This window comes from Ochotona princeps, chromosome 14 (assembly GCF_030435755.1).
Source record: "Ochotona princeps isolate mOchPri1 chromosome 14, mOchPri1.hap1, whole genome shotgun sequence".
NCBI lineage: Eukaryota > Metazoa > Chordata > Mammalia > Lagomorpha > Ochotonidae > Ochotona > Ochotona princeps.
This window is the reverse complement of record NC_080845.1, coordinates 20,540,726-20,567,209: the sequence shown is the minus strand read 5'-3', so window position 1 is coordinate 20,567,209 and position 26,484 is coordinate 20,540,726. Positions and strand designations below refer to the sequence as shown.

The 26,484-nt window shown below is 41.3% G+C and overlaps 1 protein-coding gene across 3 annotated transcripts in view; it reads right to left on the bottom strand.

Moving 5' to 3' along the window:
- Positions 1-2,183: 2,183 nt before the first annotated feature.
- CTNNAL1 (catenin alpha like 1) overlaps positions 2,184-26,484 on the bottom strand; it is a 52,453-nt gene continuing 28,152 nt past the window's right edge. Inside the window, exons 7-19 of one of the 3 annotated variants that reach the window (XM_012925728.3) lie at positions 25,461-25,661; positions 21,680-21,766; positions 19,589-19,747; positions 18,103-18,195; positions 14,876-15,026; positions 12,126-12,163; positions 8,473-8,523; positions 8,228-8,382; positions 5,124-5,172; positions 3,452-3,508; positions 3,198-3,311; positions 2,566-2,649; positions 2,184-2,437 (exon numbers count right to left, since the gene is read on the bottom strand). In XM_012925728.3, the coding sequence (XP_012781182.2) occupies positions 2,372-2,437; positions 2,566-2,649; positions 3,198-3,311; positions 3,452-3,508; positions 5,124-5,172; positions 8,228-8,382; positions 8,473-8,523; positions 12,126-12,163; positions 14,876-15,026; positions 18,103-18,195; positions 19,589-19,747; positions 21,680-21,766; positions 25,461-25,661 (1,305 nt within the window). In that variant the 3' untranslated portion in view covers positions 2,184-2,371. Of the gene's footprint in view, positions 2,438-2,565; positions 2,650-3,197; positions 3,312-3,451; positions 3,509-5,123; positions 5,173-7,481; positions 7,594-8,227; positions 8,383-8,472; positions 8,524-12,125; positions 12,164-14,875; positions 15,027-18,102; positions 18,196-19,588; positions 19,748-21,679; positions 21,767-25,460; positions 25,662-26,484 lie in introns of those variants that run through there. The other 2 variants (XR_009246621.1, XR_009246622.1) reach the window with 2 other exon arrangements.

Genomic DNA, 26,484 nt, shown 5'->3' with positions numbered 1-26,484 from the left:
AGTCCTAGCTGCTGCACTGTGGGACAGCAGCAGAGGATGGCTCAAGTGCTTTGGCCCCTGGGCCCATGTCGAGACCCAGATGAAGTTCCCAGCTCCTTGCTTTGCCCTGACCCAAGCTTGGCTCCTGCAGCCCTTTGGGTAGTAAAGCAGCAGATGAGAGATTTTCTCTGTGTGTCCATCTTTAACCCTTTCAGATAAAACAGACAATTTTTTAAAAATAAAAAATACCTGACCTTGGCAGGAGGAAAAATGTTTACTACCTCGTGACTGCCAGGATAATTGCCCACAAAATATACACATCGAGTATGAAATAGGTCGCAATTCTGTAAACATTCATAGCAGTGTGCTATGAACTAAAAAGGTGAGCACAGAGCACTTCCGACTTCAAGGGGCACCATGAACTTCAAGAGTTGATCAAAGACAAAGCTTTTGTATATATTACATGTCACTTGACATCTCACATATTTTTTTTTCTAAAAAAGATTTTGATTTGAAAGAAAGTTGCACAGTCAGAAGAAGAAAGACATTCCGTCTGTTGATTGTCTCCCCAAATGGCCACAACTGCCAGAGCTGAACCATTCAGGAGACAGGAGCTTCTTTGAGTCTCCCACTTGGGATCATGGCCCCAAAGCTTTGGGCCATTCTCTGCTGCTTTCCCAGGCCATAAGCAGGGAGCTGGATGGGAATTGGAGCAGCTGGGACATGAACCAGCACTCTTATGGGATGCTCGCTCTGCAAATGGAAGCTTAGCCTACTATGCCACAATGCTAGCCCAATCTCCCAAGATTTCTAATGTAATATACGTAGAAATATTTTTGTTTCAGAGAATAAAAAGCATAAGGTTTTTGAAGAAGAAGTGTGTTACAAAGGTCATTAACCAAGCTGAGTGTGTTCATTTTCTCCCAGGACTACAGTGAAGGGTGGACTTTTTGATGCAGCAAGCATGCTCAGCTGTGTCCTGGGATGTCCACACCGTGTATCTGAGTGCCAGTTGGAATTCAGGCTGTTCTGCTTCTGATCCAGGTTTCTGCTGATGCACGTGAGAGCAGATCATGGATCACATAACTTGAATCTGCCACACAGGTGGGAGATCCACACGGCCAGTCTGAGATCCTGGCTTTACCCTGTCCTTTCCGGCTGCTGGACCATTGTACAGTGGATGCCTCCCTCTCTCTCTTCCTCTCTCTCTCTCCCTCTCTGTGTATGAGAGATCTGACTTTCAAATCTCCTAAAAGATTTTCTTCACCAAGTATTGATAATCCTGTGATTCTTCAGGATCTTCTGTGAATAATAATTGTGATGGCTGAGGCACAGAAAAATCACTGGACTCACCTACTTCCTGCCATTGGCAAGGACATGCCCCATCAGATTTCAAAATGATTTTCAAAGCAAGGGATTCAAACGCTATGAAATGACCCCCAAACAAAGTCATAATAGATATCACACAGAGAAAACCTACCAACCAGATCCTCCCATCAAAACCCACCCCACAAACGCAAGTCTTCAATCCTAATTAAAAAGACTAAATAGTTTATTTGTTTTGTAATGTACATTCCAGAGCCATACTGTAAAAGATATAATAACTCAGAATCTCTGTCTTCTTTTCCATGCTATCAGTCAGCACTGAGAAGGATAGATTGAAACCTATTTTCAAGCCAGCAAAACAGGCTTAGCATTATGGCTAGTATTCTGGGCAGAAAGGTCAGCTATTCTAGGACTAGAATCAAAAGAGTCGTGTGCTGTTTTCCAAGAATGGCTCCAGGATTCTGTGGACTGGGTCAGTCCACTTTCAGAGCTTGGGAAGGACAAGCAGCAGAATCGTTAGCCCTTGTTCTGCAAAAAGTTTTTTAGACGACAAACTGGCCAGTAGCATACCCTGTGACAGAGGGCGCACTAGAGGGGACTTTGTCATGCTTGGTAGACAGAGGGATAAAGAAGAGTCCATTTGTTAAAAGAAACCACTAGTTTCACCCAGACGATGTATGTACATTTTTGACTGAAATTAGTGTTGTAGGTAATAAGCTTAAATAAAATAGTTAATGTAAAATATGTCAAGGGTGAGCATATATTCACAACAGCTTCTTTGGATTGAGCTGTCAGTAAGACACTTGGAATATTTGGTTTCACTTTTAAAGAACGGTATTAATGCATTGTCACATTTTAAAATTACACTGCAATTAGAATTCTACCAGGGTGTTTATTCGTTGTCAAGAGCTTCACAACCAATTTCATGATCAGAAAATAAAGCAGGATTTCAGTAGTATTTTCTTTATAAACATGCTGAGTTTCTTTAAAATATGAAAGTTCATTTGCTTCTTTAAAATGTCAGTTTTGCCACACAAAGTTTCAAAGACTGGATTCCAGAATCTTCTCAGGGCTTGCCATCCACGATGTCTTTACTAGTTACTGAGCCCCATCTGACATTTTCTGTCTGCAGCTGAAAAGAGTTAAGACTATTAATTTCTGCTTTATTCTGAAAAAAAGTTGCAAAATTTAATAACTATTTTTCTTTAACCATTTCCTTAACTTTTAAAATAAGAATTTAAGATAGAAAAGCTGCCTCACCTTCTTCATCAATTTATAGCAAAGTGAAAGAAGTTGAACCAAGAGAGCCATCATGGATCTTGTCTTTGTAATACACTTGTCAACCTAAAGTGACAGAGAGCACGTAAATCACATTCTAAACATGGGCATTCATAACATTTGATTATGCATTTGGATTGAAAATGATAGCATTTCTCCATTGCGCAACGACAAGCGTCAGGAAGGTGCAGGGATGGAGGCCCAGGAGCTGACGCAAGGCCCCAGGACACAGGAGCAGGATCACCCTCAGGACTCAGGCCTGTTTCCACCCAGGAAGAGCAATGGAAAAGCAACTGTACTACCTCCGTGTTTGCTCCGAACACTGACAGCAAATCCCATACTTTGGCATTCCATGTACTTATTTGGGCACAAACCCGAATTTAGGCCGGGAGCCCAGCCTAGGAGGCAGTGATGCCCAAGTCCGGCAGGTGATGATACCTGCATGCAAGCGCAGTTGCACAGTGCTCTGGCATGAACCGTGTCCCAAAAGCTAATTCATTCAGTGAATGTGTTGTGGTCAGTTACAGTAACAGTTAATATGAGATTCTTGTCAAGACATGAAAATGGGCAAACCAACTGTGCCTATGCAGGTCCCAAGCCGCTCGCTGTCGTACCTTAGGGAGCACTTTGTTCTGCAGCGATGTCTTGATTATGGTCTGAAGCTGCTGGCACAGAGGGATTAGCTTGTTTATTTCCAAGAGCAGCGTAAGTTTGTCATCATCTTTCAGCTGCAATGTAATTTAGGGAGTTACAACAGCCACAACAACTCTCCATCTGTGCCTTAAATGGCTTCAGAACTTAATCCCTGCCCCCATGGTGGGAATCCAGGGTACCACAACAAACACCAAGTGCATAGAATGTGGGTTACCTGTTTTGAGAAAGCTTGGATACTTGAAGTAAACTTTAAACCTTCTGTGGCAAAAACCTGATGGAAAGGGAAAGCATCACTATTTTAGATGATGCCCATAGACCACTGGTGAGAAATATGCTCACTAATAATTTTATAGTTTTGAAAATAATAGCTGTACATGAGAGAGATGCCCTGGACTCTCAAAGTTCTTGTTGTACCCAGGAGAACACCAGCATTCCTGCGAAGGCTCCTCCACAGCTGGAGGCATCTGCTACTGTTCAGGGATGAGCAGAGCCGTGCCACTCAGCTACAAAACCTAGCCCTGGATTGCTGGGGGATCCAGGACTCATCAAATCCCCAAGTAGAAAAGGGTGATGGCAATTCACCATGTGTCCTGAGAAGACGAGGAGGATGGAGAACTTGGATGGGTAAGATAGGGATCTTTACAGTATTATGTTAAAATGACATGGAGAGGGGGAGGCATTGTGGCACAGCACGTTAGGATGCCACCTCTGGTGCTGGCATCACATATGAGAGCCAGGTTAAGTCATGGTTGTTCCATTTCCAATCCAGCTCCCTACTAAGTACCGGGGAAAGCAGTGAAAGATGGCCCAATGCTTGAACTGCTGCAACCATGTGGGAGACCCTGAGGAAGCTCTTGACACCTGGCTTCAGCCTGGCCCAGCCCCAATCATTGTGTGCATATTTGGGAAGTGAACCAATGGATGGAAAAATCTCTCTCAAGCCATTTTCTGCTGCTTTCCCAAGCCATTAGCAGGTAACTGGATCAAAAGTGGAACAGCTGGGACCATTTACGCTCTCTGCCACAAAACCCAGAAGAAATATTATGTATAATCCTTCTAACTATGTAGACAATCATGCCCTCAAGCTGAAATTCCCTTCCCGAAGAGGTTCAGCTGGACACACATGAGAATACCAAGAAAATAGAGAGTAGAGCGATAAAGTGCAGTAAACTTTCAATGCAGGAACATACTTGGTTCTACAGAGGAAAAACATGGTGAACTGGGGATCGTCAAAACCAGTAAAGGAATTCTGCAAGGCAGCTGCTAACCTGAAGCCTCTCCTCAGAGAGACGACAGTCAGAGGCAGGCCTATGGGTAATTGCATTAGAAACAGAGCTCACAACAATGTAGCCGCTAGCATGGCTGCCTTCCCGAAATGACCCCAGTCACTCAACTGGGAGGAAGAAAAGCAAAGTAGCATGTAATGAGGACTCTGTAGTGGTCACAGAGCTAAGAGGGCTACGTTCACATGTGTCACCTTAATTAGCATCACTCACCTCCTTCCGCAATGTAGAGGTCAGAATGCCTTTCAAGAACACTAGGAAGTATTAGAGATTTTCATCTATTTAACAGAGTAATTTCATCCACATTAGAAAACCTAAAACTTACCGAATCTATTGACTATCAATAAAGTCCTTTTTACTCTATTATGATGTATGTTTCTTTACAATGAAATAGCTTTTAGCTATTATTAGCTTTTAGCTTTCAGCTATCTAAGAAATGGTAGCTATCTAAGAAATTTCTCCAGTTTTCTATCAGTCTCTATAGCAGACAACTATATATTCATACAAACAGACACAGGCTAAAATAAATCATTTAGAAAAACAATTGTTATCTATTTTTCATAAAGAATTAATTCAACAACATACTATAGAAACAAAACATACCTCTAGTTGATGTATTAAATCCTGGGAAGTTTTCAGTGGCCCTTCTCCTCTAAAATAAAATGAATCAATATGAATTACTGTTTGAGAGTTGCTCTTGTAATATTAATTTTGAGTATTTTACACATTAGCAGATCTCAAAAATGGAGCAGTGATACTAGTAATATTTGTGCATTTATTCTTGAAGGAATTCTAAAATTTAGATTTGCTATTTCTTAGGCTACTTTTTTCTCCCAAGTAACAGAGTTTATGTTAATTTTATAAGCTAGAAAACTTTCAAGTTGACATGCCATGTGTAGATTCTATTTATACTTGTTAATCTTTTCCAATTTCCTTTGTAAGTTACATATATGAGAGCTGATAATATCTCTTAACCAAAAGGCCTATGTTATATAATGAAGAGGATCCAACTAAAAGGACATTCTCACTTTTAATTCAAATTTCAAATCTGGCAGACACTCGGATGTCTAGCCTTAACGAGGTACATGATCTACGTTTCAATTCTGAGTGTATGAAATGATCATAGCAGTGTCTGTGTTACAACTCAGTAGAAAATCCAAGAATATTGAACTAAAAACTTCCAAAAAGAATTAAAAACAGTAAAAATGAATAGTAAATGACAACAGAGGATAAAGTTAAGAAAAGCAGTGAACTCGGCCCGGCGCAATAGTCTAGCAGCTAATTCCTCGCCTTTTATGTGCCAGCATCCTGTGTGGGCACTGGTTCATATCCCAGCTACTCCACTTCCCAGCAAGCTCACTGCTTATGGCCTGGCAAAACAGTAGAGGATGGCCCAATTCCTTGGGACTCTGCTCCCGCATGGGAGACCTGGAAGATGCTCCTGGATCCTGGCTCAAATCCGCTCAGCTCCAGCCAATTGGGGGTGAAATGGTGGATGGAAGATCTTATTGTCTCTCTTCTCTGCACACCTAACTTTCCAATAAAAATAAATAAATCTTTTTTAAAAACCTAATGAAATGTATAGCTAAAATCTTTTCAACAGAAAGGAAGAAATCTACTTATGAGGCATTTGGGCAGATTGGTTGATAGATATCATCTCTGGATTTTGTTACCCAAAAACTCCTTTAAAGAATGATTTTTCTCCATTTATGAAATGACTAGCATGATCCCAGCCAAAATTTGGGCATTTTGTTATTTCAGTTAATCTTGTAGGTAGACATAGGCCTTCCACTTTATCCTCTCTTGCAGCCTTGAGCTGTGAGTTCTACAAAAGGTATGATCTAAGAATCCCTTGGGCCAAAATTCATGCTGGGAAAGACCTGACTCCAGGAAAAAAGTCTGTGAGAAATGAAGGTGGAAACTATCAAAGAGGGAGGACCTCCAACGATGGAAAACACCACGAGGCATTACTGCAACAGGTACTGGCAGCAAAATTACTGCTGCCATTTCCCTCCGGCTGAGCAAGCCACCTGGAACAGGGCGAAGACTCCCGGCCAGGGAATATGGGAATATCCCTTCCTTTCTCCTAACTTCCTAGCAGCTGAGGGGACCTCTCCAGCACAACTGCTGTTTGCTCCTCGCTGACTCCACGCCACAGCAGGGGGCAGACGCTCGTCTTCTCAATCTCTGAAAAGGAACTGGACACAGAAGTCCCTTCTTTTCTCCTCCTCATGAAGGTGAAATCATCTTTGAATGATAACTGCTTTCAGGTGGTTTTTTGTTTTTTTTTTTTAGATACATTCTGCCCCTAAGGGGATACGACTTCTTACTCCTAAGGATCATTTTAAAAACTTGCTTGCCTGGGCCTGGCGCATTAACCTAGTGGCTAAAGTCCTCACCTAGCACGTAGCGGCATCCCATATGGGTGCCAATTCTAGTCCCAACGGCCCCCTGCTTCCCATCCAGCTCCCTGCTTGTGGCCAGGGAAAGTGGTTGAGGATGGCCCAAAGCCTTGGCACCTTGCAACTGTGTGGGAGACCATGAGGAAACTCCAATCTCCTGGCTTCAGATCAGCTCAGCTCTGGCCACTGTGACCACCTGGGGAGTGAATCATTGGACAGAAGATCTTCCTCTCTGTCTCTCCTCCTCTCTGTATATCTGACTTCCCATTAAAAATAAATAAATCTTAAATTTTTTTTAAAAACCTGCTTGCCTATGAATTTGAAGTAAATTCTGACAACATCAGCTTTATTTATATAAATATTACTGACTCCCATCATTTTGGTTTTTTGTTTGTTTGTTTTGGTTCTGAATTTTTTGTTTGGTTTTCATTTTGTTCAGAATAGGTACTCTCAAAAGGCTCCCAAATACCCTCCTTGCAAAGACCCTATCTACTTGCCCTAAGCTTCAATCTCCAGACCCAACTGGTCCACCTTCTAGAATATTCATATGACAGCTTACATAGACGACCTGCTACTGAGAATCTTCATTTCTGAAAGCAAGACGAGGTCAGGGGCCACCTGTCGGACACCAAATACTGAAAACCAGAAGATATCTAGTATCTTTCAGATTTCTAAAAGTGAAGGGAAAAAAAAATAAGATCTCAGAAACAGAGTGAAAATTTTGACGTTATTCTCTGAGGAAGTTCTAGAACAGCTTATTGAACACATAACTGATTTTAGTTAAGTGGAATTTCTACACTGCATGTGTAGATTGCCACAAAGGAAGACTGTGGAATATGATCAACAGTGACTTCAATGTGGCATCTGATCACCAGTCTTGCAAAATGGACAAAACAGAGACTATAGGCCAGGCTATACAATGCTGACACAGAGACTGGCAACCAACAGAGGCAGGGTCTTGCTCTGTTGTTTGATCTACATGTAATCAATCACTTATATAAAAATACAAAAGGTGTGCTGACTGTGAACGACACTGACATGCAGGTTCACAATAATCAGGACATAAAATATTATCTTAAAAATATGACAGAAATGGGGCAAAAATTTAGGATCCCTCCTAAATTTAAACCCTGATTAAACGGATGGATCTTCCTGCTGCACTCACTTAAGTAAACTGCCATAAAAACTGTGTTTACCATGGATTTGATGCCAACTCCAACTTCTCAATGAATTCACTTGGTACTTTTCCTTGATATCAGATATTGTTAAACTGATTTCAAAAACTCAAAATGAAGCCTTACTCACCTAGTAAACAAATAAAGAGAATAGGCCATCCTGGACATGTTGCGCCCGTGCCGAACAATGTCATTCTCCCGATCTGCCCACTTCTCAAGTTCGCAGTCGGCGTCGGAGGAGAGCAACCCGAGCTTCAGTCCAAGCCGTGCCACCCTGGCTTGCTCCTACAAGACCCACGTGCAATCACAACACCTCTGTCGTTACTGGCATAAGGAAAACTAGAGGTAAGACTGTGACGGAGGAAAAGTTCTTACCTCAGAGTCAGGCTTGTCCGTCTTCAGGGATTTGAGATTTGCATTATTCTTCTGTGACAACAAAAAGATACCGTTATCTTAAAAAGTGATATGTTTAAATGCGAAGAAATATAACAGCTATAGAAAGCACATAAAATAGCTCAAATACAGTCCAACTTCAACATATTCAATATGCAGCTATATTATGTAATTTAAATTAAAGCAACCAGTTGCACACACTGCCCCAGGAGGAGAGTTCAGCTTTGGAGCAGTGACAGGATGAAGCTCTGGAACCTCCCCAGTGGCCTCCGCAGCTACAGCTGCTCTAGTCTTCACACAAGGGCTCCAGGGCTTTCAGACTCCTTCTGCAGCACTCTAGAATCCAGGGCCTATGTTCCTCAAACCCTCCTGACCTTCCAATGGTGACACGGTTACTGTAAATGGTGAAATCGTCCTTATGAAATAATGTATTTAAACCAACCACTGCATGCCATGTCTCTCCTGACATTCTGACTCTAAGATTCAGACTCTTGAAGGTGAAACCTCAACATGCTAGTTGCACTGACATCCCAATTGCTAATCTCAAATCCCAGGTTATAAGGAGATCATACTTGGAATTCAGTACGTAATTTGTAAGTCAGTGTTTCATGGTTTCTATTTTTGAAAGAACAAGTTTGTTTTTATATAAACTAGTTGAAACTCAGAAAGTGTCTCTCCTAGAAGGGGAGAAAAATGTCCTATCTCAATTAGGTCCCTAGATGCCCATTTACTTAAAGAATTGAGTACCAACACAGATTACAGCACCACCCATAGAAATGTTTCTGTGGAAACTATATTTCTCTGGAGAGGATAGACCCCATTGGTGGAGTAAGAATTCCAAAATTGCCAGCGTTAGAAAAGAAATGGAAACTAACAGATGCAGAGAGTCATGTTTTCCATTGAAAATATAAATTATACAAAGACACACTGGGTACACAGTCACATACACACACAGGTACAATAAATTATAATAAAACAGAATATACATGTGAAGACATAAGAGAAAGATCTCGCACACTCTGCACTACTGTTTTGTTTCCCTTTTTTATCCTGACTTGTTACTTCCAAACAGCTATTCTGTCACCAGTTTCACAAAACAGCTTCAATTTCCCCCTTTTCCTCTCCCATAGGATTAAAGGCTCATTGATCGGCACTTCAGTGATCTTGCAATGATGCATACTGCTGAAGACAGGTGAAGTGAAAGAGTAGAAAGTGGACAGAGAGGGTACAAAGTGAACATGCAGTTACACATGCGCACACACACACACACACACACAGGTTCACGAGAACACTTTCATGTTTGCTAGAAAGGTATGGAGATGGTCAGTGATCCCTCTGGCTCCTCCTCGGAGAAGCGCATCGTCTTTATCTCCTCCCTTGGTCTAGCAGACAACAAAGCAATTGATAAAGCCTGTCTGAAAGTTAAGAATAGTCTGAAGGTAAATAAACCACTTGATAACATAACCAAGCTTGCCATCTAGTGGACTCTGCTTGATATGTAGTCAGATACATCAGTTTCAGTCATGAAAAGAAGACTTGGAAACAACATCAGGTTAAAATTTTGCTTTCTAAAGAAGAGATCTACAGTTTTCTCAGGATATAATTAGCTGTGCTATCTCCAGCTGAGAGAATGGTTCATGATTCTAAAATGATGTTACTGACATGAAAGCTCTATTCAGCTCAGTACCATGTTTGTTCCATTTGACCTTCTAAAAGTCCCTTCATGCCCGCTCCAACCTGAGATACTTGTTCTGTGGCAGCCCTAAATCACAACATGCACAAGAACAGCTCATCTGTCCTTACTTGTTTAATCCCAGTGGGTTGTGATCTATATGACCAGCTTTTAAGCTAAAAATTAAAAAGTTTCTACGCATACTTTCAAATTGTTCTGAACACAGCTAACAGCATAGAAACTATTTCCAAAAAGGCTACAGAATTAGTCTGCAACGTCATGACTGCTCTCTCACTAGCTACTTGCAGTTTTGCATTGATGTGTTTCAGTATATGGCTCTCTTCAGACCACATCAACTATATGCCCCTCTGTTCTTTCCCTAAACCATTGACCCTTCCCAGGGTCATTTCTACAGCCCCAGATTTAAGAGTTTTATTTTCTATTGTATGTTCTGTCCTGTAATAATCCCTTTCTGGTATTTACCACTCTGGTACTAAAATGATCATTTTTTTCCCTCTCTACACATCTTCTTTCTGTGTCAGTTCAAAGTTGTAATACCCAACATGGTAGCCACTAGCCACACACTGATACTGAATACATGATCCTTTTTATGTAATTTAGCAACTGGGTATAATATACTAATATTTTTATTTTTCTCATTTACCATCAGGATTACTTCATGCTGAGAAATCACTTCTACACAGCTCATTATTTTTCTCTACTTTTGAAGTTAGAGTTACTATGATATTTGGTGGCTCTAGAAGAGTGGTCCTTATTGATAATTGAGTCTCTTTTCTACCACCATTTCTGCTTTCCATATTCTGCATTTTATTCAAAACTACAAATTTCCATGAAACGATCTCTACAAACAAGTTGTTAAGGTCATCAAAATGTCACCTGGGTAACATGAATAATATTAAAATGCAATCAGCAAGAAGATGAGGATTTCCTTTCCCCAGAGGGGCCTTAGAACAACTGCTAAGTTAAATGACACTCTGACCTTTCCATATACCTGATACATTTACCTCTGTACAGAAAACATGAAAGCTCTTAGTGCCAAGAATGATTCTGATGTGACCATGCAAACTAGACCCAAGATAAGGAGAACAAAACCTCTGACTTACATTAAAACTACTTATTTATCACAAATTTTCTTATTTGTTTTCTCATACCTCTAAATCCAACAGAAATGGAAACAAAATGAGCTTTATCAAGACTGATACTCAGAATAACAACTCTGAATGGCCAACACTTATTATCCTAGTTAATCTTTCCATAATATCAAATGTTTGTATTTAGGGAAATGGGGTACAGAATAACAGGTATCAGTAGCATAATCTAAATTTCGGAATCAAAACACCTAAAATGGAAATGGGCATTTAGCCGAGTATTTAGATGAGCATTTAGCCTATGGATTTCATAGCAAAGAACTTGGGTTTCATATCAACGTTTTGCTAAGGTAGCCCCCAGTGGGCAGCAGTGAGCGCTCGGGTAGCTGGGTTCCTGCCACCCACATGGGAGACACAGATGGAGTTTTCAACTCTCAGCTTCAGCTTCAGCCCAGTCTCAGCTAATGAGGGGATCTGGGGAGTGAACAGGCCAAGCAGAACAAGCACTCTGTTTCTCTTGTCCACTGCCTTTCTACCTTTGAAATGACTTTTTAAAGATTGGAATGTGGGCCCAGCTCAATTGCTCAATGGCTAAATCTTCACCTTGGATGGCCCAAAGCCTTGGAACCCTGTACCCGTGTGGGAGACATGGAAAAAGCTCCTGGGTCCTGGCTTTGGATGGGCTCATCTCTGGCCATAGTGGTCACTTGGGGAGTCAACCAGCCAATGGAAGATCTTTCTTTCTGTCTCTTGTCTCCATAAATCATTTGCCTTTCCAATAAAAATATATAAATTTTTTAAAAACAAAGAAAAAAAAAGGGAAGACTCTGAAATGCATGTAATTTTCTACTTACCATTGTCTTTGGAAGTGAAAGGTAGCCATACTTCTCTCCTACAAATAACACACATAACTTAAACGTTTTTTTCCATAAACATATTTTCTGTTATTCACGTTTAACCTAGACAATTTTCAAATAACCAGAACTGTTATTATGTTAGTTTTGATAATTTAGTCTATTAATTATAAGTGATTTAGAAATAAACTTGTTGGGAATGTGGCATGATAGCTCCACTGACCAATCCTCCCCTTGCATGCTCCGGGATCCCATCTGGGCATTTGTTTATGTTGTGGCTGTTCCACTTCCCATTCACCTTCCTGCTTATAGCCTAAGAAAGCAGCAGAAAGTGGCCCAAAGCCTTGGGACTCTGCACCCACTGGGAGAACCAGAGGAGGCTCTTGGCTGTTGACACCAGAACAGCTCAGCTCAGCTCTGGCCATTGCAGTCATTTGGGAAGTAGATTTGCAGATAGAAGATCTTTCTTTCTGTCTCTCCTCTCTGTCTTTTAAAAAGAGAAGAAATAAACTTGTGCTTTGGCTGGTTATGGAAACCATCGATAGCTGCATCCCTAAGTCACCCATGATGAGCAATCTCCACCTGTGTGAAGGTCCAGTGAGAAGACAGCACCTTGCAGGTGTTAGCTTGCACTGACAGGCTCATTTACAGTGGGCTCCTTACACAGCAGCCTGCCTCTTCTGAATGCAGTCTTCTGTAATCTGTGTTCCAAACCAAACCACTTATAACTAACCTCAGAATGCATTCTCTTACTGGAAGGAAACAGCCCCCATGTACGAGCAAGGAAGACAAAATAAGGCAAATCACAGTGTGGGGGTCTGTGCCCCAACCCATGGCATGAAGCACAGTAAGCGAGGGAGGGGAGCGGTGTGCAGTGCCCACTTCATCCTGTCCTGGCTGCAATCTTCTCACTCTCACATTATACAAACAGGGCACAACAGATGAAACACTATTTTTTAAACTAGTTCATGATATCTCTGATAAAAAATCAAGACAAGATTTGAACAATTGCTTCTTCAAGGAAAACAAGTGTTTCTAGTTAGAACAGGTATGAAGTTACTAATATTCAGTCACATGAAATCACATGAACATCAATTTCATAAAGTTCAACATAATAAAAAAAGTAAGAGCATTGAATCATGCCTTTTCTCACGGATGACTATTCAGTGTGCACTGGTTAGGTGGTTTACACAAATATTTAAAATTTCATATGCAACTCCACTGTTGAATCTAGAATTCACCAGTTACACGTGACCACTGTGCATGTAAAAGGTAGCTAGTTTGAGTGGGTACTGCAGCAGTGGGTTAAGCCTCAAAGTGCTGGTTCAAACCTCACTACTACACATCCAATCCAGGACATGCCAGAGAAACACAGGGCCACTTTCTGGCACTCTTTCAACCCTCCTATTTTCAGAAGCTGATGACACCCATTTTTTAAAGGAAAAACAAAAAGAAATGAGAAAGAGAATATTTCTCTGGCCTTGAAATAGAGGCAGACAGAGAGGAGTCACAGAGACGTTTTCATTCTCAGAGCCCAGAAGTGCTTTAGGCAAAGTTCACAGAAGCGGAGAGCTGGCTGGAGCCCCGGAGATCACTGAGTGGAGGACAGTCCAGCCCAGAGTGCGGAAGGGCCTATCCTGCCAGCTGTTAGAGACAGAGCTGAGCCTGGCAGGTGCTTCAGCCCCATGAGGTCAAGGGTCCTTTCGGCACCCCCTGCCTTTCTCTTCATCACCTGATTACCCCTACAGTTGACAGCGCATTCTTCCTTAAGCATGGATCAATCATATCACTTTACTTTTTCATGCATACATGAAACTGGCCTCCTGTAAAAACCCATGCAACTTGGTCGGAGCATCAAAATGACATGCCATTCAAAGTAGTTACTTCACAAATTTTTAAATGCAGGAGCATTTATTATACTTTACAAATGACATTACAGCTACAAAATCTAGCATTCCCTGCACTGTAAGCAAATGAACATTTATTCCAAGTGAGCGTTTTAAAAACAGAAAATGTTCCAATGTTCATAATCAGTAAAATAAAAGTATCATTTGATATTATGGTTTTAAATGATATTTGATTTTTTAAAGAAGCATGCTTTAACACTAACAGAAACCATTCGAAAGGAGAAAACACATAAAAACACACGAACATAAATAAAAAGGCATAAAGAGTAATGGTAAATAAACAAAACTCCCAGCTAAAATTAAAGAAAAAAAATGCCTTCCTCTGCAGTGTCTCATCTACTCTACGTGTTGCAGAGATACCAATGAACTTACCCACCACGGGCAATATTCCAAGTTTATGTGGTCAGCAAGGAAAGGTTCCATCCAAGCGGAAGGAAAGCAATTCAAAAATCAAATAACTACATTCATTTCATGATGAAATTAGTAGAATTAAATCAGACTTACTCTATTACACAAGAGCTTTTGCACTAAAACTAAAAAAAAAAAAAAAAACAGTTTAGAAGACATAAAAATGACCTCAACTCAACAGGAAAATTAGTATGTTAATATTAATTCAGAGAAATCACTTGCAGTGTTACATGACAAATTTTACTGCTCGTGTGCCGAAATGAAAGACAAATACTATTTGACTGATTTTTCTAATGAAGATATGTGACTATAAAAAAAAGTTGACCTTTAATAAGATACTTTTGTATTTGAGGTATGACACTAAAATAGCAACATGAAAAATCACAAGATATTTCAATATATGAAATATCTTCAATATATGAAAAATATTCTCACCTCGTCTTCCTTCAAACACGTCAGTAATTTCTCGTAGCAGTGTGGACATGTCACTAATTTGAGATTCCCAAGCTTCACAAAATACATCTAAGTTTTCTTTAGCAATTTTGCTAGATGGATGTAAGGTCAATGTCTCAGCAGCTGAAAGGATCTAAGGAAACACAAAATACGCATGTGTAGCCCCTGAGACTCACAGGGGAGACCACACAGAAGTTCATGGGGTTTAATTTACTCAACGACCATGAGACAATTTCCATACAAAAGCGCCATGTTGGGCAATTCAGAGAGCTGTGGTCAACACAATAACAAATCCCACCTGTCTGTCTTATAATGTGATCTAGAGATAAATAGTACGCTTCATTATATATGAACCAGTATTAGGGAGCAATTATTTTTATTCAATAAACATATGTCTATGACATAATTCAAAGAGTCACTTCTAAAAAGATTTATGTTTTAGTTGAAAGACAGATTTAGGAGGGGGGGAGAGACAGAGAGACAAGAGAGCTCTTCCACCTGTTCGTTCACTCCCCAAATGGCCACAATGGTCAGGTCAAAGCCAGGAGCCAGAGGCTTGATCTGGCTCTCCCACAGGGTGACAGGGTTCCAAGCAGTTTGGCCATTTTCCACTCCCTTCCCAGGGGCATTAGCAGAGAGCTGGAGTAGAAGTGAAGCAGTGAGGACACCAACTAGAACCAACGAGAAATTCAACTGTTTACAGGTAGCAGCTTAACTCTCTATGCCACAACACTGGTCACAGTTGAAAATGTTTTCTTTGAATATACTATCTATGCTAGTAAAAATGGTAGCAGTATCAGTGGCAGTGAGTAGGAGTAGTAGGTAGGTAAGCACTAGTGCTTGAGTTACCAACAGTGACATATACACCTAAGTACACGGTAAGATACATGGTTGAGACACTGTATTAGGTACAATCCTCAGAAACATACAAACCACTGCTCTTCCCAAAAAAGCATCATTTCCATTTAATAGCTGAAAACCTAAAGTTCAGGGGCTGATGTGATGGCTCAACAGGGTACATATACATATACACATACATATACAGCACTAGTAGCCCACATAGGAACAGTTCTAGTCCTAGCTGCTCAGCTTCCAATCCAGTTTGCTGGGAAAGCAGCAGAGATGGCTAAGTTTGGGTGCGTAAGCTACATGGGAGACCTAGAGGAAGCTCCTGGCTCTTGGCTTCAGACCAACTCAGCTTAGGCCACTGCAGCCATTTGAAGGAGTTAACCAGTGGACCTAAGATCTCTCTCTTCTTTCTGTAAATCTGCTTTTCAAATAAGCATAATCTTAAAAAAAAAATAAAAGAAACTGAAATTTATCATTCACTGTTTCTCACAAAATACACATGGGCAGAATCATCGCAGTAGTTCCACACATCACCAAATGGTTAAGTAACAATAAATAAATAAATAAATAAATAAATAAATAAATAATTGTTTCAGACTGTTGGATGTTCACTAAAACTTTTTTTGTCTTCTCTCTGAACATACAGCCTCCATGATGGAGGGGTATTGCCAGGTAACACTTTGCACTTGGCTGTGGGCCAACACTTCCATGCCTAGGCCCTCACATTGACCTCACACTCCCCTCTGGGCTCTCCCTTCGTCACTTGATGTTAACAGGGATTCTATGATCCTAGGCCAAAGTCAGGGGTCAGGAACCTCATGTAGATCTGCTAAGCAGCAACAGGGACCCAAGCACTTGGATCATTTTCCACTGTTTTCCAGGCATATTAGTAGGTAACTGTAAGTGGAGCAGAGCCTGGCGCATTAGTGTAGTGGCTAAAGTCCTCACGTTGCATGTGCCAGGATCCCATATGGTCTCTAGTTCATATCCCAGCTGCTCCACTTCCCTCCAGCTGCCTGCTTGTGGCCTGGGAAAGCAGTCAAGGACGGCCTAAAGCCTTGGAACCCTGACCCATGTGGGAGACCTGGAACAAGCTCCTGGCTTCAGATCAGCTCAGGTCTGGCTGTTGTAACCACTTGGGGGGTGAATCAGTAGAAGCAAGATCTCTCTGTCTCTCCTTCTCTCTGTAGATCTGTCTTTCCAATAAATCTTTTAAAAAAATTTTTAAAAAGAGGCAGAGAAGCCAATACACAAGCAGGAGCCCACAGGGGATGCTGACATCGCAGACACCAGTCTACCTTATTATGTCATAATGCCAACCCTACCAGCAATGTTTTAACAATTATTTTGCTTTGTTTTCTGTTTCATATCCATAGGAATTATTAACTTGAAGCCTGTGAAGATTTCAAATATTATTGTGGTTTATTATGTAAATAATAAATTATTTTCAAACACATTAAAGCAATCATCATTGTGAAAGTATCATTTAACATACATATAGAGGAGGCCAGTATCATGGCATAGGATGCTATGCCTCCCTCCTTCTTCAGTACTGGCATCCCATACGGGTGCTGATTCCTATCTCAGGTGCTGTTTCCCATCCAGGTCCATGTTCATGGCCTGGGAAAGCAGTAGAGAATGGCCCAAGTTCTTGGGCTCCTGCACCTATGCGGCAGACCCAGAAAAAGCTCCTGGATCCTGGTTTTAGATCAGCCTAGCTCGGGCCACTTGGGAAGTGAACCAGCACATGGAAGATCTCTATCTCTTGCTCTCTCTTTTTCTCTCTCTGCCTCTCCTTTTCTCTGCAACTCTTTCAAATAATAATAATAATAACAGTAATAATAGTAATAATAATAAAAAGGAGGCAGGCATTTGGTAAACTGCCTATAAGGCCAGCCTCATCCAAAAATGCAGTACCTGGGTTTGATTTCCAAGTTCAGGTCCCAATTTCTGTTAACATGCACCCTAGGAAGCAGTGGTGACAAGTCAAGCCATTGGTTTCTTCCACCACACAAGTGGGAGAATAGGAATGAGTTACCAAGTTCTTGCTTGGGCTCTCCAACACCACAGCCTTTGGGGAGTGAACTAGCAAATTAGAGCAGTCTACAATGTATCTGTCTCTATACATACTTCTTGTCTCTTAAATAAATCAATTATAAGTAGCTATAAACTAAGGTGTTTGCTGAATGAGCCACTTTCCAGGGCATCAGATGAGCAGATAATCTCATGCTCCAGCTCACTAACAAAGAGATTTCCATCACCTTCCAGTTACACAGAACCAGTTCTGCTTTTCTTCCTCACAATTTGTTGGGACATTTAAAGAAGAGATAATAGAGAAGGAACATCTGCTGTGATCCTACCTGTTGACCAGTCACCTGGAATGTCTCTTCTGCGTGTATACAGGTTATTTCAAGAGGTTCTGTTCCAGACACGTGTCGCAGCAATCTACAGGTCTATGAGAAAACATGTTTAGAACTGAACTTCCACATTTCGCACCCTTCACAGTACACAGTAGTATTTTATGAACTAAGAGGATATAATATGTTATAAATGAGATTTATTGAGGCCTGTAAAATCAAAACTTCACATTCCTGAGAAGTTATTACAATACTGGATGATCGCTGGCACGTCTCTACATACAGCTTATTGTTTCTACTTGTACTCCATCATGGGAAAGCGATGACAGAACACTAGAACTAGGAAATCTCTGAAAGGATCCAGTAATGCCAACACATTTTATGTATGAAGAAATTTAGAGTTACTTATCCAAAGAGTCACAGTTAATGATATCTGAACTAATCTTCAGGCTACATATTCTTTCAGCAAACCAACAATACTACTTCCACTTATGATAAATTAATTCAGCACATCTTCTGTTGGAGACAACACTGGCTTAAGCAGACTGGTAAAATGCATAAAGAGTCTTGTCAGAGAAAATGGCTTTTAAGAGATAATTAGAAAAAAATAAAGCCTGCTCATTGTGATGAAGATTTGCAAAAGGATTCCTAAGATTGGCAAGTATCCCTACAACTGCAGTAGGAGGTTTATAAACAGAATGGCGACAATAGATCCCATACATATAAGATACACAGGGGTTAAGTGAAGGGTCTCTTGTTTTATGTTTTTTTTTTTTATTTCTTAAAACTACCAGAAGCCTGACATTTTCAACAGGAAGAAGATTCAGAATATCAACCATTAGGTTAATAGGCCAAATTGCAATTATAAAGTAACAGGAAAAACTCAGAGGAAACTAGTGGGCTGGATGTTTTCTTTTTGTCTCTTATCTGTTCTCCTCTGTGCTCAAATCCGCCTTTTGCTCTGGGAGACTGACCCATATTGTCTACTGCCAGTCACTTCTCATGCAGGGTCACCCTAGGCTGGCCACATGCCTAGTTCTAAAATCACAACTTGCCAAGGTGGTTCTCTGAATAGCTTCCAAGTTTCACCCTGCCCCAGTGATATGGGCTGGCGGGGAACAGGTCTGTTATCACTGTCCCCAGCTACTCTCGACTCTTCACTGGTTGAGTGGGCCATCGTCTCTTTCCTGCTGAGACTGACAGTTTCAAACTCAAACTACACCACACAAAATACCTCCATTACTGTACTCAAAGGTCTCATGTCGGCGTGCTTAAGGAAGAGAATAGGATATACCTTTGTAGATTCTAGCAAGATTTGGTTGTGTTTTGCTTAGAAGCCAGACTCCTCTAAGAACAGAACAGACATACACTACACCTTTAAGATTGCAAACAGAAGGAGAAAAGGCTCACGGTAAAGTTAACCAAAAACTCATATTAATATTCCCTCATAAAACTGCCATTTCTTCAAGCAGCCAAAGGGATCGCTCACCTCAACAAGCTGCTCTTTCTGTTCAGAGAGTTTACAGGCATATTCAGCCAGAGCGTCCAAGTTTCCTTCTATTCCAGTGAGTCTTAATGCTTTCAGAACCACATGGTCGGCATGGTATTTTAAGAGATCTGCGGCCAGCTGTGTCGCTGTACTGTGAAGCTGCAGATGTGGTGGGTGAACATTGGTGGAGGAAAGAAAACAAACAAGGTTTTGTGGCTGAGCCTCTCCTGAGCACTTCAGAAACTGAGGAGTAAAACCCTTGAAACAGTCCCTCTTGAGCTGGTGGGGGAGACCCTGCAAAGATGCCTGCGGCGCAGAAGTTGTGTGTGTGTGTGTGGTGCTGTGGAACTTGCCAGCCCTCTCAACGGCCTGAGTGGTTACACAATCAATTAACAATCTGTTAGTACAGTACTGCTGTTGATAGGAAATGAAATGGCCACCCAGGAAGCGGTTAAACAGCCAGGTTCTTTTTTTTTTCCACCCTACTATCAACCAATTCTTTTCCATATAGTTTCTCTCTTAGTTAAAAAAAAATGTTCCTGCTTCTATTACACTTGGTGAGAAATAGAGCAGCTATCAACAATTTTGTCATCTTACTACTAAAAGGAAAATAAAATGGCAGTCCATGACTATTAAATACCTTTTTTCAATATATTTTGAATAGTACCAATCTGAGTCTCAGGAAATTACTCAAGAAAATGTTAAACACTTATATCATGACAGATCACATACAAGTGGCTGGGCATATATGACAAGCAGAACTAATTCCTGTCCTCCACAGGGTTTTACTGCATAGCCATACCTACTATTCAAAATGTTACTACCTAATTCAATGAACAATTGGTTCCGGGAGAAATACTGGACAGAGGCTAACGGAAACCATGGAGATTTATTTGACACTATCAACTCCAAAAAGCTTTTCTTCTTCTGCCTCTTTCTTTTTTTTAAGTATGTGTCAGTATGCAGGTTATTTTGAGGCTGTCTAGAAAAAAATTATTTTTAATAACATAGTTACAAGACAAATCTGACTTTGAGTTAAGCACATTTGGAAGGAGTCATTTCTTCTTTCTGGGAAGTAATCCAATGTCAATTGAAACGACAGAATTTGGATAAAATAAACAATAGGGTCACCTGCATTCATGCAACCAAATGAGAACTGCAGTCACAACACCATCAAAATTCACATTGCTCTGGAAGATGAACGCCATGTAAGAATTTTACAAGACTTCTGTTTATGCAGAATAGCCTCAGAGAATAAAGGCAGCTCTTTACCTTCGGCACCATAGAAACTGAGTGACTTGCCGTGGTCACTAACTCTTACAAATGATTTTGGGGCCAAGTCATGGACGATTCATAAGAGAGGCACAGAGAACAAACATGAAGTTCCTGCTCTGAGCAACTTCCTAATAGGAGCTTTATTCACATCACCTCCCTAATCTGCGCAAGGATTCTTCAAGGTGTGGCCATTTAGCTTCAGAGGTTAAAAATCCATCAGGAAGCCCACCTCTACCATAAGAGTGCCTGGAATCGATTATGAATAAGGTGGCCACGAACATCCACGCATAGGTCTGAGAATGACAGCACTAACAAAATGCTGACTTCAAATACAACTTTTCAAAGAATTTTTTTTTTTTTTTAAAGATTTATTTTTATTACAAAGTCAGATATACAGAGAGGAGGAGAGACAGAGAGGAAGATCTTCCGTCCAATGATTCACTCCCCAAGTGAGCACAACGGGCCGGTGTGCGCCGATCCGAAGCCGGGAACCTGGAACCTCTTCCAGGTCTCCCACACGGGTGCAGGGTCCCATTGCATTGGGCCGTCCTCGACTGCTTTCCCAGGCCACAAGCAGGGAGCTGGATGGGAAGTGGAGCTGCCGGGATTAGAACCGGTGCCCGTATGGGATCCCGGGGCTTTCAAGGCGAGGACTTTAGCCGCTAGGCCACCTTGCCGGGCCCTCAAAGAATTTCTAAGGAAAACTTTTAGAACCATCTTTTGGGGGGACAGGAACTGTACTAACGCATTTCATACAAATCACATCACATAGAATTAGCAAAGAACTACAATAGGGAAATATAAAATTATACTTACTTCTTTCTTAAGTTCATTGAGACTGTGACTGATTTTCAAAGTAGATAATTCTAGTTCCTCAGCAATGCTTTTTGTTTTCTTGCTTTGCTGAAAATTTTTAAAAGTATATACAACATTATTTCCTGTTTTTAAACCATTAATTCCAATTTTATCTGAACTATAAATTAAACTTTAATATCACTCCGAAAATAGAATTTTAGTTACTTTAATCTTTACATATAAACATATGACATTTTAAAACCAATTTTTCTTTAGTAAATCCATCAGTTCTAAAGCTAATTTTTAATTTTCTGCTTAGAAAGTCTAGCTTTTCGTTTTTTCTTTTACATTTGCTTATTTGTTTACTTTTATTTTCTTTATAAGGCAGAGAAAGAGCGAAAGGGGGGTAGGCAAAACTGTGGTACAGCGAGTTATACAAACCACCACTGGAGCACTGGGTGCTTCCTGTCCCGGTACCTCTGCTTCCAGTTCAGTCCCTTGCTAATCTCTCTGGGAAAGCAGCAAAAAGATAGTCAAATTCCTGGGCTCCTGCCCACCTGTATGGAAAAACCAGATGCAGTTCCAGGATCTGGCTGAAGCCTCCCCTGGCCCTGACTACTGCGGCCAGTTGGGGAGTGAACAAGCAAATGGACCCTCCAACTAGCCCTGTTCATCTGGGTCTCAAATAAATAATCTGAGACAGAAATAGAGATAGATCTTTCATCTAATGATTTACTCCTCAAATCTTCAAATACCTCCACATGGGTGGCAGAGACCCAAGCTCTTGAGACATCATCCACTGCCTCACAGTATGCAGACAATCCAGGACTCGGAGGCAAGGTAGCCCAAATCACGAGTGATGTCTCAAGTGGCTCCTTAACTAGCTGTGCCATCCATCTTGTCTCATCCTTCCTCATCTAGTTAAAATTGAAATCAGTCCAGATAACTACATCAGAAGTGAAGCCAGGATCTGAAACCAGACATTCTAATAAAAGATGTGCACATTTCTGTCATCAGTTTACCTTGCTGTACCACATACCCACCCTGTCTCTCCAACCTTTTTCTAGTTAAAATGAAAATTGTATTCATCTTTAAGAAACTACAAAAAATTTTCCTTAGATCACCCAATCTAAACTGGGCCCTGTTTTTTATATCTATAGATAGATTTTGTTTTCCATGATACAGTTCCTTACACTCCGGGATTTCCCCCTTCTTCTCCTCCCTCCCTGCCACTATTTTCCCATACTATGACAACAGTATAGTCCTTCAAAAACAGCCACAAGTCCATCATTCTGCTATTTAAGTGTATCACACCATTGTAGGTATAGACAATGATATAAAGTCTAGCATTCTATTGTCAAGATATATTTAAGTTTCATTGGAAGTCCATCTTTTATGCAGAAGTTAAGATGTATCTCCATGGTATACTTGCCCCCATTACACAGTTTTATCTAGAGAAATATATGTATATACATACACTCTCTGCTATAAGGCAATCTTTATGCAAAATACAAGATCAACAGATATGTGAGGAAACATGTATAGACATGTATAACATGTATGAGCCCTCTTAATACCCAGTCCTAATCTTTTCTGTAAGTAAACACGCAGTATGCAATTACAAAATTTTTAACTACTATTAAGCCTGTCTTCCCCCAATAAGCCGATAAAAGCTCCCTGAAGACTTGTTCACCACTGAATCCATAATACCTAAGTGGAAGGTAGTAGCTATTAACTTTGAATTCGTAACTCAAAGCTACATGTCAATGCCTTCGAGAAACCTTCTTGATCTACGTGTAAGTTCATTCTGCTTCAAACCCTTTCAATGCATGGTCTGTATTTCACTTGGGACATTTTACAGAGCTTTTTATCCTTATGTCATCCTTTCTATAACTGTAAAAGAGCAATTGCCTACATTGTCAAAATATCTTATTCATCCTTAGATTTCTGGTTTCTGGCATATAGAACACATTCATTAGCAACTGCTGCGGGGGAAAATGAATTAATGAAAGCATTATCTTGGGCTTGGCACGGTAGCTAGGAGGTTAAAATCTTTGCCTTGCACATGCCGGGATCCCATATGGGTGCCGGTTCATGTCCTGGCAGCCCTGCTTCCCATCAGGCTCCCTGCTTGTGACCTGGGAAAATAACTGATGACGGCTCAAAGCCTTGGGACCCTGCACCCAAGTGGGAGACCCGGAAGAGGCTCTGGTTTCCTTGCTTTGGATTAGCTCAGCTCTGGCGGTCGCAGCCGCTTGGAGAGTGAATCAGTGGATGGAAGATCTTCCTCTCTGTCTCTCCTCCTCTCTGCATAACTGACTTTCCAATCAAAACAAACTGATCTTTTAAAAAATTATCTAGAATGCAAAATAAGAGACAAGTGCTTGTGAAATATGTGAAGTATAATGTCTGCTGACTTCATTACTGAAAGGCTCAGAACCCCAACACAAGAAAACTCTACATCAAATGTTGAGCTTAAAATTTATCGGTGAAGCAATTTATGTTCAGATTAGAAATCACACAGGTCATTCAGACTGAACAAAACACTAAAACAGTGTTCAAATCTCTCGACACCACTCCACTCTAGGGCAAGATTCCCTGCCCATAGGAACGCTGGCACTTTTGTGATGTCAAGAAAACATCCAAGGAATCTGTGATTCATGTCTACTCTTTGTTCTCCACACACAGCCATACTCATCCCTCCTCTTCACCCTTACCACCACAGCTTTCGTCCACATTTGTTCTGTCCTTGCTGGGTGTTGTGTAACATGTTAAATCCTGCTTGACGTAATCCAGGGTCAAGTAGTAAATAAGTGGTACCAATGAGTACATTTCTCAGCCTGTCTCCATTTTTTTTTATATATATTTATTTTATTTTTATTGGAAAGTCAGATATACAGAGAGGAGAAGAGACAGAGAGAAAGATCTTCCATCCGATGATTCACTCCCCAAGTGACCACAACGGCCGGTGCTTAGCCAATCTGAAGCCAGGAGCCAGGAACTTCTTCCAGGTCTCCCATGCAAGTGCAGGGTCCCAAATCTTTGGGCTATCCTTGACTGCTTTCCCAGGTCACAAGCAGGGAGCTGGATGGGAAGTGCTGCCGGGATCAGAACCGGCACCCATATGGGATCCCAGCATGTTCAAGGAGAGGACTTCAGCCGCAAGGCTACACTGCCGGATCCCTAGCCTGTCTCCATTTTGTAATGCACCCATTCTGAGACATAAGGTACGTATTTATCTTACTGTGCTTCTGCCAATCTTGTCCATATGTCTCTCCTGTTTTAAACAACCTATGTAATAAGGTTCATTACCTGCCTACCCACTAATTTTAATCTAGGAAACTGTGCAAGTGTGAAAAATCCTTTACCTGTCAACTGGATCTATCACAGCCTTCACTGCACCTTACCCCCAGTAAGTGTCCTCTAGCAGGGATCTGTAAAGCAGCTGTCTTCAGAATTAAGAATCATGTATATATAAGAATGGCTCCCTCAGGCACGAAGAACCTGTAGGTAGGGGTCTATTCCTCTACTCTCCACTCTGAGGAAGCATTTTGAGGGGTTTTTCAAAGTTGACCCTTGTGGGAAAGTGGTGATAGTGGCACAGAATCCAGACTGGGTAGGCCTGGAAACATCAGGCACTGGGACAGGGATTTTTGGCCAACTAGGAGGAAAAAGAATGAGACATCCTCTTCCTGTACTGCACCAAATTCACATTCCTGATGACGACGTTACCAGCTTCCACATCACTCGAAACTGTTGGAAAATACTACATAGGGTTTACTTGGATGAAAAAAGTCCTTACAGCTTGAATCCACACAGAAATGAGCTGCTGCAATTCCGTTCGCGCCTGCGCCGACAGCTCCAGGATGCGCTCTCTGTGCTCGTGGCTGGTGTAGGGAGAATCAGTGAAGTCCTCTGTACGCTCCAGAATGACCTCCAATGTTGCAGAAAGGTTCTCTTTGGACTGAAAGTAAAGATTCTCCTGAAGAGCTTCAATATTCAACTAAGAACAAAAAGGATACACATGGTCATGAGTCCATCCAACATGGGAGAGAAGCTAGTTCCTGGCTCCTATTTTCAGTCTGGCCCTGCCCCAGCTGGGGGACAGTCATTCAGGGAGTGAACCGGTGGATGGAAGATCTCTCTCCCCACGCCCCCACTCTCTGTATACAAATGTGTCCATCCCTGTCACTGTACTTTTCAACCAAACCTAAAAAGAAATATCCCTCCTCTTGCTTTCTTTCACCCCATGTTCCCATTTGGACTGTCACAGAACTAGAAAAGTACAGTAAGCTGGGAAGCTAACGATCCCTGCCACCACTTTGTGAGAGAAGTAGGTACCGCTTAGTATAGGGTGTCACCTCACAGGACCTTGGCTATCCCATCTGCTAAATGAGCACATTACACTGGATGATTTTCCAGAATCCCCACTCCTGATTCACATGGTATCTGTTCCCAAAGAACAGCTGCACCGTCTTTCCACTTTGGATGTGAGGTCAAATTTCCTGGGATTGCACTGCCTCGTTTCAAATCCCAACACAGCACTTACTGGGCAGCAGGTGAACCTCATGATTCCCAGCCTCCTCAATACTGTGAAGGAGGTAATAGCAACAGTTTTGGTGGCTGGCACTAAGGCACAGTGAGTTAAGCTGCCACATCCCATATGAGCACTGGTTTGAGTCCCAGACACTCTACTTCCAGTCTAGCCCCCTGCTAATGTGCCTGGCCTAAGTGTTTGAACCCCTATACCTACATGGGGAATCCAGAAGAAGCTCCTGGATGCTACTACATGTAGCTCCTACTACATTTGGTGATGATACTCATTA